Genomic DNA, 15,825 nt, shown 5'->3' on the forward strand with positions numbered 1-15,825 from the left:
GTTAGACGAATTGGCCAGATTAAATTGCCCTTAGTGTCCAGAGATGTGCAGGCTAGCTGGATTAGACATGGGAAATGCAGGGTTTCAGGGTTAGGGTAGGGGGGGTTCGGGTCTGAGTGAGATGCTCTTCAGAGCATTGGTGTCGACATGATGGGCCAAATGGCCTGTTGCCACACCGCAGGGATTCTATGATTTAGAGATGGGGGTATCAAGGGCCCTTTTTGACTATTAACTATGGAGAAGATTGTGGAAAAGATGCATAAACCTCTTGGAACTGTCCAACTTGTCAAGACATATTAAGAAATCTCAGTAAGTGTCAAAGTGTGTATTTATGAAGGAAAATAGTTTTAACAATAGGATGTGATACAGAAATTCAAATCCAGGTAGTTCTCCTAGAAATGTGATTTGGCTGTAACGTGATTTGTGAATTGGGGACTGGATTTTTTTACAAAGTGAACTCCTATTTGCTGTTATGTGATTCCATCCCCTGTATTACCAGCTGGCTGTGATTTATTCTGCTGGTGCCTCTATGGCAACAGGTTATCATCTGTGTGTGCGTGTATTATTTTGCTTTTATATGCAACTAGGTTAGGGGAACATTGGAATTTTTAAAAAATTCATTCGTGGGACTTGAACATCACTGGCTGGCCAGCATTGATAGCCCATCCCTATTTACCCTTGAAAAGGTGGTGGTGAGCTACCTTCTTGAATCGCTGCAGTCCACTTACCTGTGTGTTGACCCACAATGCTGGTAGAGAGGGAATTCCAAGAATTTGACCCAATGACCATGAAGGAACAGCAGTGCATTTCCAAGTCAGGGTGGTGAGTGACTTGGAGGGGAACCTGCAGGTGGTGGTGTTCCCAAGTACCTGCTGCCCTTGCCTTCTAGATGGAAGTGGTCGTGGGTTTGGAAGATGCTTTCTAAGGATCTTTGGTTTATTTCTGCAGTGCATCTTGTAGATAGTACACACTGCTGCGACAGAGCACTGGTGGTGGAGGGATTGAAGGTTTGCAGATGTGGTGCCAATCAAGCGGGTTGCTTTGTCCTGGATGGTGTCAAGCTTCTTGACGGTTGTTGGAGCTGCACCCATCCAGGCAAGTGGTGAGTATTCCATCACACAACTGATCTGTGCCTTATAGATGATGGATCGACTTTGGTGTGTCAGGCGGTGAGTTAATTGCTGCAGTATCCCAAGTCTCTGACCTGCTGTTGTAGCCACTGTGTTTATGTGGTGAGTCCAGTTGAGTTTCTGGTCAATGGCAACCCCAAGGATGTTTACAGTGGGGGATTCAGTGATGGTGATACCGTTAAATGTCAAGGGGCGGTATTTAGAGTGTCTCTTATTGGTGATGGTCATTGTCTGGCAGTTGAGTGGCGTGAATGATATTTGTCATTTGTCAGGCCAAGCCTGGATATTGTCCAGATCGTGTTGCATTTGAGCACGGACTGCTTCAGTATCTGAGGAGTCGCGAGTGGTGCTTAACGTCCCCATTTCTGACCTTATAACAGAGAGAAGGTCATTGATGAAGCAGCCGAAGATTGTTGGGCCTAGGATACTACCCTGGAGGACTCCTGCAGAGATGTCCTGGAGCTGAGACGGCTGACCCTCCACAACCACAATATTTTGCTGAATACTAACTGGGACCAAGCACAGTATTGGGGGAAGGGGCATGAGATTGGGGGCCAAGGAGTTGGAAGAGAGAGATAGGGAGCAAAAGAAGGTACAAATATTGCGATATCCAACAAGTGTTGGAGGAATAAGCAGGACCTTCTGTTAAGCAGAGGCTCAGTTGCTGGCTATTTGAAACTTCAATACATGGGTGCATGTGTGTGGAAAGGGGGAGCTGTAAAGTTAAGGACAGACCACAGATGACCCTCACTTCTCCCCACCCTACCCATCCCCAAGTTATGCCTATTCCAAATTCACCCAGTCTCCATTTGATGTTGGCGGGGGGTGGAGGGTGTAAGGATTTGAGAGTCTCAGCCCCTCATTCTCTTTGAAACCTGAGACCCAGACCCATCAAAATCTCCAGCTGTTCAGAGAATCCCAGCCTTTTAGCCACCCCCTCAAAAAAAGAGATTCCAGTTACGCCAAAATAAAATTCCAGAAGTTTCAGAAAGTTTAATGGCAGTTTTTGGCTAACTTCCACTCCATAAGGAGCTGGGATTACAACAATACATTGGGAAATTTTGCTTGTAACAACTTGGCATTTCTGTAACTGACCAGAAATGGAAAGGTTTACTAAAGGCCCTATTACTTCTATCGCACGATTTTCTGTAACATAACATCACATAGAAATGAAACTACTGCATTATAGGAGAACTAGATATAATAGAACTTTTATTTTCCCCTTGTACAATATCCATTGGAATTGTAGGTGAAGAGGGAAATGGATGTGGGTAAAAGAAACCACTAAGGCTATGAATCATAGAATCCCCATAGTGTAGGGGGCAGACCACTGGCCCATTGATTCCATGAAAACCCTCTGAAGAGCACCACCCCCCCACCCCATCGCTATAATCCTGCATTTCCCATGGCTAATCCACATCCCTGGACACTATGGGCAATTTAGCATGGCTAATCCACCTAACCTGCACATTGTTTGGCTGTGGAAGGGAACCAGAAGGAACTCATGCAGACACGGGGAGAACGTGCAAACTCCATGAGGACAGTCGCACAAGGCTGGAATCGAACCCACGTCCCTGACACTGTGAGGTGGCAGTGCTAACCACAGAGCCACCGAAAGGGCCATGGGGAATCGGTTCAGGTCACTGGGTTGCATGTGTGGGGCTCAGGAAGTGTTTGTGGGTGAGGGGGAGTGAGGGGGTGGTGTGGGGTGAGGATTAAAACAATGTTTTATATTTCTGACCTTTTGGAGAATTAAGGTACCATGTTGGGTCTGGTGCCATGACACTTTTGGTGGAGGTAAGGAACCCTTTGGAATTGTGAAAAGGCTTAGGAAGTGCAAAAAACTCATTGGACTGGTAAAGTTGTTATAAAACTGCCTAAAAACTGGAGTTTAAAAAAGTGCTAGTTATTCTAGAGTGCCTGCTAATACGAAACCATGACAGGATTTATGTTGCACAACCGATTTGCCTAGCTATCGTTTCACAATGGGATGCTGACTGACAGACAGCTCCAACATCCTCAGGATAGATTCAACTCCTGGTCTCCAGGTGAAGCCCAGCATGGTTATTCTGAACTCTTTTTTCTCTATTTTTACAATTTATTGTTGGACTTATAATTTTGTTCATTTGTCTAAACCCTTTTCCCTAAGAATTTGTAATTAAGAATCTGTCCCTCGGTATCTTTGCACCTAAGATGGCAACGTAAGTGGCGGCTTGTAAACTTTTCACTGTATTCATGTGAGTACATGTGACAATCAAGCTAATTCTAAATTTTAACTACTTATTGAACTGTAATGTTTGTTGACATAAGGGATTATACACTTAACTAAGATGCTTCTTTACATAAGATATGGAGTAAAATGGTTGTTTACATAAGTCCTTGAAACAGGGGACATGGTGGGGCATCTACAAGGGCATAGGTTGGCACGGATAAGGTATGGAGAGTGAGGGAGTGAGAGTAGGAGGGATATTTTCTGTTTTAATCTTTGCTTTTAAACTTTGAGCACTGGTTTGGATCTCCAAGGCAGGCTTTCTCGTATGCCTTGAGAACTAACAGCATCTTAGACTGTTCCCAGGTTGCTTTGTCCAACTCCCAATCCAGACCCCCTCCCATCATGAATCAAAAATCAGAAGTACTGGCTTCTATTTTTAAACGCCGAATTCAAGGAGCTGGGTGTTCTTAACCCAGAAATGAGAATCAGTGCATCTGAACAACTCCATTTAGTCTGCTCTAACTAAAGTAAATCTTCTCTTTAAGTAAATAATGCTAGTTTTTTTCAGTCTTCCATGTTATTGAATTCTTTATTTTTTTATTTCATTCTAATAAATATCCCAAATCTCTGATAGAATCTAAACAGGAGGTAGGATTTTTGAAATACCTAACCCTATTGGGGAGTTGAGGGCTATGTGGAAGTGTTGAAAGAGGAAGTTGAGGCGTGGGGTATTATTAAATGGTGGAGCAGGCTTGAGGGGCCAAATGGCCTACTCTGCTCCTCCTTCTTATTTTCTTAGGTCCTTCTATTCCCCTTGTCCTCTACAAGACCTTGACATCATTCTTTTCCACACTGAGATACATAAGGCTTTCAAAGATACTTCCTGACTCTATCGATTTGAGGCAGGTTTTTCCTATGCCCTTTCCTTTAGCTATGTGGTTTTTGCCTTTTTACCTGAATGAACACCTATCCGAATCCAGATAGGCAGGTCAGGAAGGTGAGGAAGCTCAAATGACCCCATGAAATTTAAGATGTCCAGGGCCATCCGGGCAATGTCCACTGCGTGCCTGTTTCCATTCCGCTTTGGCAAACCAGATGCTACCATATAGGCATCCCCAATCGTTTCCACCTAAGTTTAAAAAAAAGTCAGGCTCACAAAAGAAGCTCGCATTTCAAGAATACCTTTCATCACTTCTCAAAGCACCATGCATCCCATATATATATATATATTTAAAAGCATAGTTTTATAGATGTAAGGAGACCAGAACTAGGCACGGTATTCCAAATGGTTCTTGATCAAGATCATTGTGAATGACATTTACCTCAAGGAAAATGACTCAACTCTGCCACAATCAGAACCCCTCAAGTTCACAGCCTGGCTCTTTCATACCTTATAGACATCGTGATTGTCCAGGATATGGTCAAAGTTCTTGTACATGTTATTTAACATGTCGACCACCTCCATGGGAGTGCTGAACTTACAGATGGTGGTGAACCCCACTATATCACTGAAGTATATAGTCACTTCTTCAAAAAGCTCAGCCTCAACCTGACCCGTTGTTTTCAATGATATCACAACTGGCCTGGAATTCAAAGCAAAAGAGAAATGGTTACTTTCTGCTCCTTTAAAAGGGGGAAAGTAGACTAGCAACATTTATGTGACATCTTTTAAATAGTAAAATCTCCCAAGGCACTTCACAGGAGAGTTTTCAGCGAAAATTTAATACTTAAGGAAACATTAGGTAATCAAAACACTGCCACAGAAGTAAATTGCAAGTGTCTGAATGGAGGAAAGAGAGAGAGAGATGGGAGAGATGTTTGAGAAATGTTTAAGAGAATTTCAGAACCTAGGGACATAGGCACTGATGATGCAATCAGCAAAGTTATAGCATTAAAAGAAATCAGGGAAATTACCAGAAATGGAACATAGAAGAGAGCTCAGACGATTGTATGGATGAAGGGGTTTACAGAGATAAGGAGAAAAGCATTGGAGGGATTTGAATGCATTTCTGTGAATTTTTTAATTAGTTAAAATCAGTTAGGATCCAGAGATGGTGGCTGAGCCCAGGTTAACAAAGCTAGAAGGTGAAAAGCCAGAAAGGACAACAATAGAACAGTTTCAGCAGTAAGTGACTTAGATCATGGATAATTGAAATGGCCAAAGCAATTTTATTATGCATAGCATTCTCATAGAATCTGTGTGTGTATCTGAGTATATGTATGCATATGTGTTTGTGCGTATGTGCACATGTGGGTGTGTGTATATGTGCACGTTTGTGTGTAGGTCTGTGTATATATGTGCATGCATGCGAGTATCTGTGTGTGCATGTGTGTCTGTGTGTACATGAGTATGAATGTGTGTGTGTATGTGCATATGCACATGTGTATATGTGTGTGCATATGTGCATTTGTGAGTTTATGTGTGTGTATGTGTGTGTGTGTACATGCGTATGTGTGTGATGTGGGGTAGGGTTAGGTTCAGAATGAAGATGACGCCTGCTCAGGGCAAGAACACACCTGCACATTCTTCTAAATGTGGGAAGTCTGGTTGATCAGAAAATTCTCTCCTTAACATCTGCCAGAAAGATTTAAAGACTGAAAATCAACCTGTTTGGCTATGGTTGTGACCCACCTAATATGGGAATTGAACCCAGAGCTTCTGTGTTAGAGGAAGGGACATTGCCCACTGCATGCTGCACCCTAAACCTGAGTACATAATGTCTCACTGGAGGCACAGGTGGCCTCAAAGAGTCTCAAGACTCTCTGTTAAAGAGTCCCTGATCTCAAATTTGCTGTCATCAGAGAGGTACGTGTGAACATATGAAGTAGGAGCAGAAGGAAATCATTTAGCCCTTCTAGCCTGATCTGTTTGTGTTTCAAATTCCCATTTCCTCCCATAATCTCTGATTCCTTTGTCCATTAAGAATCTATCCATTTTCACCTTAAAAATATTCAATGACCCCCCCATCTCCACCATTATCTGAGCAATGCCTCAGGTGTCAGGTGTGAACTATAATTGGGCAGAGATGAGATCACATGACATCCCTTCAATATTCTTGTTCCATTGTTCACCTGACAAACCCTTCCTTATTCTTACTTTACAGTGGGATACATTTTCTTGGGTTCCCTTGAACAAAATTTTGGATGTTTTCCATTCATGTTTCAGACATAGTTCACCAATATTAAAGTATGTGAAAAGAAATAGAATTTCACGCAAATTGGGAAAGAGCAGAGGGGTGGATTAATTAAGTAGTTCTGTCAATGATTATAGGCACAATGGCACTGGATAGAATAAACCCCGTACAAACTGATATGCAGTAAGACAGATAGGTGTACAGATATTTTAATCAATCTTTTCAGACGGTTACTGACACACCTCAGGAGCAGGTAGGAGTAGAACCCAACCTTCTGACCCACAAGCAGGGACACTACCATTCTGCTACAAGACACTTAAACAGAGAGCTCCCAAAGCCAGAATTGAATACTTAGCAGACAAGCTAAAAATCAAACCAGCAACGCAGCAAAACCTACACTTTTACCACATGCTGTCACCTTGAATGCCAGGCAGATTTATAACTAGCTATATCTGGTAATGGTAAGTTAATTGTATTATCAAGGTTAATGATATAAAGATAAAAGGCACTGATAGATTAAGCACATATAAGGAGACATTGGGTTAGTTGGTAGGTGAGGCAGACAATGCTGCATTCTGCAAATAAATTGGGAAAGAACCAGCATCCAATTTCACACCACACTATCTGGCTTGGGATCTACTTCATATTTATCAAGTTTGACAAGCACACTCTGAGATAGATAATGAAGACAAAGAGATTCAAGGCCAGTGAAACAACTAAGATAAGTGTAGTCAGATGAATTATACTGTAGTATTTAAGTGGGCAAAGATAACTGTGTTGCAAAGATCAATAAAGACTAATCTGGCTCACTTAGGCAACAGCATGTAATTGAGCTGATCTGCTCTGTCACGCTCAGACTTGTACAAGGCTGTTCTCTCCTCCACCAGGTGCTCCAAGTTCTTCGAGTACATCTGAAGTCGGCGGATCAGTATGTCCATGTAGCTCTTGTCCGTTTCACTGTGGAACGTGCTGCAAAAGATTCAATGGACAGTTCACTGCAGCTTCTCTCAGAGTGAATTCCCACATGCTACACTGCACTGTGTCATTGGTGTACTTGTTTAATACATTGGTGTACTTGTTTAATATTCTATCCACCATGTTCAACACTTGGCTGAGAGATGGGATCTGTTTCTGGTGCCCTCCGATGGGCACATTACAGATTCCATCAACCAATGGGAGACGTCAAAGGCTCCAGGGTGTCAACTTTCTAATTATTGACTGATTTTAATGTGAATGCAAGTGGAGGCCAGGTAGTTTTGCTCAGGACCATAGCACGAAAGGGACTCTTGGTTGCTTTCATATTTCTTCAATGATAATTAAACCCTGAAATACCGTATATAATCGATCTCATGTAAAGGTTGATCCCCTATTCTTTTTTATAGATTAACTCCCTACAAAATGGAAACAGGCCCTTCGGCCCAACAAGTCCACACTGATCCTCCAAAGGGTAACCTACCCAGACGCACTCCCCTACCCTATGGTTACCCTTGACTAATGCAGCTAAACTATGGGCAGTTGAGATTGGCCAATTCATCTGACCAGCACATCTTTGGAATGTGGGAGGAAACTGGAGCATGCGGATGAAACCCACACAGACACAGGGAGAATGTGCAAACTCCACACAGACAGTCACCTGAGGTGGGACTCGAACCCGGGTCCCTGGTGCTGTGAGGCAGCAGTGCTAACCACTGAGCCACTGTGCCACCCCCAAGTTTGGCCAAATTTTCCATATGTCTCATGTAAAAGTCGACCCTAATTTTTCACAAGTAACAGATCAACGTTTATGAGTCAGTGTGCCAGCAGTCATGCCCTGCTCACAGTCTTCCAGTCCGCTGGCTGTTGTGTTCCATTCCGGGTTGTCAGAATTACCATAATTCTTTTTTTTTCTGTCTTTATTCGTTTAGCGAATGATACGGTATGAATTTTGACGGGCATGAATTTCAGTCCCTCAAAAGTAGTATCCATGCATTAGTCAACCCCGTAAATTTAACCTTAAAAAGTAGTCAAAAAAATTTGACTGTTACTCAAGTATATAAGGTATGTGTTATGGACCTGACCGCATCCCCTCAAAATATATTAAGAAGATAGTCTAGACCCTAACTTTTTCTCATTTTCAAGATAAGTACACGTGACAACAAATGATTCAATTCAATTCACATGTAAGGCATTGCACTCCAGATGCAATTCAATTGGTCAAACTAAAAAAAAACATACTTTATTCATACACTATAATTAAAATACAAAACAAAAATAAAAGAATTGGCTTAACTGTAAATCTACTGAAATGCTTAACAATATATATATATTAATTACTGCTGATTAACTGTTCTAATAGAGTAACATCCCATAAGCACGGCCTTGACAAAGGCAAATTCAGTAATTGTCTCACATGCAATTCTAGCACAGGAAGCGAACCTCAACTTTTAGCTGGAGTAGGGAGAGGAATAAGAGTTCCCACATCCAGTTTCAAGACCCTAGCAACTGCCACTGAATGCTAAAACAAAAAAAAAATGCCTGGTTCTACAGGAGCTTGACCCCACCCATTCAGGCTGCTTTTATTGTTCCAACTTATAAAGAAAACCCAAGGTCTCTCAAGGTGTTTACTGGATTTGAGCAGGCTACTTGTCACCTCTGTCTCAACCTTTCTTCATTACAAAAGCCATGGAAAATACACACTTAAAGCCTAGCATTGTGATATATTTTAGATTTGGACACATAAAAATTTCAAAAGCATCCCTGTGATGCAGCAGTGCTGCCCCACGTTTTCACATATATGTAGCTACAGTGAAAAGTTTGGTTTTGCATCCGATACAGGCAGGTCATATCGTGCGTAGTGCCTAAGAGTAATAGAACAGAGCGAGGAATACAATGTTTTATATTTCTGACCTTTTGGAGAAGTAAGGCACCATGTTGGATCTAATTTAGATAACCTAAATTAATCTAGTCCCATTTGCCAGTATTTCCCTCTATTCCCTTCCTATTCATGTACTCATCCAGATGTCTTTTAAATGTTGCAGTTGTGCCAGTCTCCACCACTTCCTCTGGCACTTCATTCCATACACACACCACCCTCTGCATGAAAAAGTTGTTCCTTAGGTCTCTTTTAGATCTTTCCCCTCTCACCTTTAACCCAAGCCCTCTAGTTTCAGACTCCCCACCCCAGGGAAAATACCTTGGCTATTTACCCTATTGATGCCCCTCATGACTTTACAAACCTCAATAAGGATACCCCTCAGCCTCTGGCACTCCAGGGAAAATAGTCACTGCCTATTCAGTCTCTCCCAACAGCTCAAAGCCTCTAACCCTGGCAACATTGAAGTTCCTAATTGGACTGAATGACAGAGCAGGCTCAACACACTGACTGACTGCTCCTGTGTTCCTATGAGTGCATTAAGGGTTATAGAATGAAGGCATGTGAATTTATTTGTTCATAGAATGCATATTGTAAATTCCTAATTGCACTGGAAAAGACGAGGATGAGATGAACTGCAGAAGTCCCTGAAGGACAGGATGTACATGTATTTGGAAAGGCAAGGACTGATTAGGGGCAGTCAACATGGCTTTGTGTGTGGGAAATCATGTCTCACAAACTTGATTGAGTTTTTTTAAAAAGTAACAAAGAGGATTGATAAGGTCAGAGCGGTAGATGTAATCTATACAGATTTCAGTAAGGCAATCAACAAGGTTCACCATGGCAAACTAGTTAGCAAGGTCAGATCTCATTGAATACTGGGAAAACTAGCCATTTGGATACAGTACTGGCTCAAAGGTAGAAGACAGAGGGTGGTGGTGAGGTTTACTTTTCAGATTGGAGGCCTGTGACCATTGGAGTGCCACAAGGATCAATGCAGGCTCCACTATTTTCCATCATTTATATAAATGATTTGGATGTGAGCATAAGAGTTATAGTTAGTAAGTTTGCAGGTGACACCAAAATTGGAAGTGTAGTGGACAGCGAAGAAGGTTACCTCAGATTACAACGGGACCTTGATCAGATGGGCCAATGGGCTGAGAAGTGGCAGATGGAGTTTAATTCAGATAAATGAGAGATGCTGCATTTTGGGAAAGCAAATCTTAGCAGGACTTATACACTTAATGGTAAGGTTCTAGGGAGTGATACTGAACAAAGAGACCTTGGAGTGCAGGTTCATAGCTCCTTGAAATTAGAGTCGCAGGTAACTAGGATAGTGAAGAAGGGGTTTGGTATGCTTTCCTTTATTGGTCAGAGTATTGAGTACAAGAGTTGGGAGATCATGCTGCCGCTATACAGAACATTGGTGAGGCCACTTTTGGAATATTGCGTGCAATTCAGGTGTCCTTCCTATTGGAAAGATGTTGTGAAACTTGAAAGGGTTCAGAAAAGATTTACAAGGTTAGTGCCAGGGTTGGAGGATTTGAGCTACAGGGAGAGGCTGAATAGGCTGGGGGGTGTTTTCCCTGGAGCATCGAGGCTGAGGGATGACATTATAGAGGTTTATAAAATCATGAGGGGCATGGATAGGATAAATAGACAGAGATATAAAAAAGACCTAAGGGGCAGCTTTTTTACGCAGATGGTGGTGCATGTGTGGAATGAGCTACCAGAGGAAGTGGTGGAGACTAGTACGATTGCAACATTTAAAAGGTATCTGGATAGGTATATGAATAGGAAGGATTTAGAGGGATATTGACTGGGTGCTGGCAGGCGGGACTAGATTGGGATGGGATATCTGGTCAGCATGGACGAGTTGGACCGAAGGGTCTGTTTCCATGCTGTACATTGCTATGACTCTAAGTCTTTGGGGTATAGGGACGTTTGCAATGCTGTTAGAAAGGGAGACCTAGGATTTTGAACCAGTGACAGTAAAGGAATAGTAATATGGTTGCATGTCAGAATGATGTGTGGTTTAGAGAGGATCTTGGAGTGGTGGTGTTCCTGTGCACCTGCTGCCCTTGTCCTACTGGGTGGTAGAGGCCATAAGTTTGGAAATTTATGTCAAAGGAGACTTATCGAATTACAGGAGTCTTGTAAATGGCATGCACTGCCACCGCTATGCATTGGTGGTGAAGAAAATGGATTGAAGATAGTGTATGACATGCCAATCAGGTGACATATTTTGTCCTGGATGGTGTCAAGGTTTTGTTAGAGCTGCACCCATCCTGTTAAGTATTCCATTGCACTCTTGACTTGTGCCTTGGTGACGGTGAATATCTAGGCAGGAGATGAGTTACTTTCCATAGAATTCATAGACTTTGAGCTGCTCTTTAAGGCACATATTTAAATGGTTAGAACAGTTCATAGTGGGGCTCCAGCAATGGTAATGCAATTGAATGTCAGGGAGCACTGTTAGATTCTCTTGTTGGATACAGTCATTGACTTGCACTTGTGTGGCACAAATGTTACTTGCCACTTATCAGAACAAGCCTGGGTGTTGTCCAAGTCTTACTGCATATGGAAATGGGTTGTTTTAGTTGTTGAACATGGTGCAATCATCAGAGAGCAATCCCTACTTCTGACCTCATGAAGGAAAGGTGATTGATGAAGCAGCTGAAGATGGTTGGGCCTAGGATATTACCCAGAGGAGCTCCCATAAAGATATCCAGGACTGAGATGAATAATCTCCACAAACAACACGTATTTTCCTTTGTGCTAAATAAGACTTCAATCACTGGAGAGCCTTTCCCAATTCCACTGACTCTGGTTTTGTTGGGATTCCTTGATGCCACACTCATCCAAATGCTGCCTTGATGTCACTTTCATCTCATCTCTGGAGTTCAGTTCTTTTGTATATGTTTGGACTAAGGCTGTAATGAGGTCAGGAACTGAGTGGCCCTGACAGAACCCAATACAAGCATCAGTTAACAGAATGCACCTTAGCAAGTATTGCTTAACAACACCATTAATGACTCATTCCAACACTTTGCTGATGAATAAAGAGTTGAGCTATTGGCCGGATTGGTTTTGTCTCACTTTTTGTGTGACCTTATCAATTAATTTAGGATATTTGGTCAGCATGGATGAGTTGGTCTGAAGGGTCTGTTTCCATGCTGTACACCTCTATGACTCTATGGTTCTATGACACGACATACTTGAGCAATTTTCCACATCATCACACAGATGCTGCATGTTACAACTGCGTTGAAGCAACTTGTTTAGCGGCACAGACAATTCCAGGGCACAACCTTTCAGCTGTATTGCTGGAATGTTTTCAGAGTCTCCGGTGTCTTCAGCTGTTTCTTGATAGCACGTGGAGTGAATTGAACTGGCTGAAGACTGGTATTTGTGATGCTGAAGACATCTGGAAGAAGCCAAGATGGATCATCCACTCGCCATGCCTGGCTGAAGATGGATACAAACGCTTATGAATTGAGTTAAGTTGCTGATTAGCCGCGATCTAATTGAATGATAGAACAAGTTGTACAGGGCGAGCAGTCTGTTCCTTTCTCTAGGTTAAGTTTTCTGTGTAAACTGAAATTGAAAAATGACCTTATACAGGATTGTGTGTCTTTGTCACACCATGAAGACCATTCATACCTGTTCCTTGTGTGGGAGGTGCAGTTTATATGTTGTTATGTACAGAATTCACCCCATCTCTACCAACCTGAATATCTTTCCCAGCAATGCCTCAATTCTCTTGAAATCTGGTCGTTTTTCTGAATCTTCTTCCCAGCAATTTTTGATCAGCCCATACATCTGCATGCAGAAAGACACAGGTAAACAGACCGAGACACAGAAGTTGATCAGAATGATACACAGAGTGAATCTAACAAGGCCATCAGATAAAGGCACATGGGTTAATTAAACTGAAACAACAGGGCATGGGAGTTAATTAGACCTGGATGGATGGTATATCAGAAATGGTCTAAAAGAATTAAGAGTTTAATCTGTTTTGGAACCAGATGGAAACAGGATTAATCAGATTTATTCTGATCTCAGTTACCTCTATCTCTTTGTCTTTAGCTGTCTCCAGGGGAAGGTCAGGTCGAAACAGCTCACTCTCATTTGCTAACATTACTCTCTTTAACTTCTCTAGAGAAAAAGGGAAGAAACAGTCCATTTAACAAGAGGGACAGGGTCACCAATTGAAAGTTATCAGTAAAAGCATTACTCCGATGGTTTTAAATTGTGACATTTGAAGAAACAGAAGGAGCGAATAGACTAGGAAGTGGGGTTGAGACCACAAACAGATGAACCATGATCTTCCTGAATAGTGGTACATACAGACAAGGAGTAGGCCATTTGGCCCTTTGAACACGTTCCGCCATTTAATAAGATCATGGCTAATTTGATCATGGCATAAAATCCAAATTCCCACAAACCCTGATAACCTTTCACCCACTTCCTTGATCACCAAGAATCTATCTTTCTCTGAGTTCTGTCTGGATTGCTGGCGAGTACTTGGTTTGGATTGTGCTTTGTCTGACACATTCAAACTCACCATCTGCAAGGCACAAGGCGGGAGTGTGATGGAATACTCCCCACTGGTCTGGATGCATGCAATTCGTACAACATTAAAGAAGCCTGACATAGTCCAGAACAAAACAGGCCAATTGGCACCACATCCATAAACATTGACTCCCTCCACCATCTGACACTCAGTAGCAGCTGTGCGTACCAACTACAAGATGAACTGCAGAAATTTATCAAGGGTCCTAAGTCAGCACCTTCAAAGCCCGTAATCACTACCATTTAGAAGGACAAGGGCAGCAGGTAGATGAAACATCATTAATTGCAAGCTCCAAACTGAGTTATTCTGAAGTTTTTATATCTTTATTTTTCTCCCACCCTAACAGCATGCTGTGGGTCTGCCAACATCAAATGAACTGCAGCAGATCAAGGCAACAGCTCAGCCCCACCTCCTTAACCAGGGGCAGGGCAATAAATTCTGGCTCAGTCATCAACACTCACATCCCATGAATCATGAATGATTCAAAAAAGTACTTGGAAGGGATATTTGCTAGGCTGTGGGGAAGGTGGGGAGTGGAACTAATTAAATAGCCTTTTTTAAAGAGGCAGCATAGGAACTGATTGCTCGAATGGTCTCGCAATATCCTATAGCATTCTCTGATTCTCCACCAACAGCGACCTGCAATGGGTGGAACAAGAATAATACTTGAAGGAACAGAGTGGGTGGCAGAGTGGCTCAGTGGTTAGTAGATTAGATTAGATTACTTACAGTGTGGAAACAGGCCCTTCGGCCCAACAAGTCCACACCGACCCGCCGAAGCGTATACCACCCAGACCCATACTCCTACATTTACCCTTCACCTAACACTACGGACAATTTAGCATGGTCAATTCACCTAACCTGCACATTTTTGGATTGTGGGAGGAAACCGGAGCACCCGGAGGAAACCCACGCAGACACGGGGAGAATGTGCAAACTCCACACAGAGTCAGGAATTGAACCCGGGTCTCTGGCGCTGTGAGGCAGCAGTGCTAACCACTGTGCCACCGTACTGCTGCCTCACAGCGCCAGAGACCCAGCTTCAATGCCCCCCTCGGGCAACTGTCTGTGTGGAGTTTGCACATTCTCCCCGTGTCTGCGTGGGTTTCCTCCAGGTGCTCCGGTTTCCTCTCACAATCCAAAGATGCGTGGGTTAGATGAATTGGCCATGCTAAATTGCCCGTAGTGTTAGGTGCATTAGTCAGGGGTGAATGTCAGGGAATGGGTCTGGGTGGATTGCTCTTCGGAGGGTCGGTGTGGACTTATTGGGCCGAATCTAATCTGAGTATTACACTCTCTTTCCCCTACCACGCAGTAAAATTAAGCAGAAAAAGGCTCATCTGTTAGTGAGTACTAGGTGAATAAAGAAAGTTCAGAGGGGGAATAAAACAAAGCTGAAAAGGGAGAGTTTGAGAAAATACTGCTAACAGCATAAAAGGGAAGTCGAAAGTTGTCTACATATCTATAGATAGGAAAAAGAAGAGTGGACCTAATTGGAAACTAAAATGAAAATTTACACATGGAAACTTGGCTGAAATATTGCATTCATTTGCACTGTATTTTACCAGTGGAACAAGTTATTGTGTCATTGTTAAAGACAAGACACGCAAGATGATGGTTAGGTTAAAGATTGATGGAAGAAAATGTATCAGAAAGGCTGATTACTGAGGATACTGATGGAGGCATGGATAGAAATTGGGGAGATGTTGGTCATGATTTTCCAATCCTCTGTAGAGACTGGATTAGTGCCAGACGACCGGAGAATTGCTTATGTTACATCTTGTTGAAAAAAGGTGTGTAATGATAAGCATTTTTCCCCAGCGGTAGAAAAGTTTTTAGAACTAGCAATCTTTAACAAAATAATTATTTTGGAAAATCTTGATTATTTAAGGCTTCCATTGGCAGAAGAACCTGGTGGGTAT

At 42.5% G+C, this 15,825-nt stretch overlaps 1 protein-coding gene across 6 annotated transcripts in view; it reads right to left on the bottom strand.

The window, feature by feature from the left end:
- Positions 1-15,825, bottom strand: part of LOC122542318 (guanylyl cyclase C-like) — a 193,643-nt gene that overhangs the window by 16,591 nt on the left and 161,227 nt on the right. For all 6 annotated transcript variants that reach the window (XR_015752575.1, XM_043679963.2, XM_087978379.1 and 3 more), the window contains 5 exons: positions 13,397-13,485; positions 13,058-13,149; positions 7,287-7,445; positions 4,733-4,925; positions 4,297-4,471 (listed from right to left, as the gene is read on the bottom strand). Coding sequence is in view for 5 of the 6 variants with exons in the window: in XM_043679963.2 (XP_043535898.1) it covers positions 4,297-4,471; positions 4,733-4,925; positions 7,287-7,445; positions 13,058-13,149; positions 13,397-13,485 (708 nt within the window). In the remaining variant the exon portion in view is untranslated. The remainder of the gene's footprint in view (positions 1-4,296; positions 4,472-4,732; positions 4,926-7,286; positions 7,446-13,057; positions 13,150-13,396; positions 13,486-15,825) is intronic.

The sequence above is a fragment of the Chiloscyllium plagiosum genome, unplaced genomic scaffold (genome assembly GCF_037043375.1).
Source record: "Chiloscyllium plagiosum isolate Xiang-an unplaced genomic scaffold, Cpla_swu_hap1 HiC_scaffold_33, whole genome shotgun sequence".
Taxonomy (NCBI): domain Eukaryota; kingdom Metazoa; phylum Chordata; class Chondrichthyes; order Orectolobiformes; family Hemiscylliidae; genus Chiloscyllium; species Chiloscyllium plagiosum.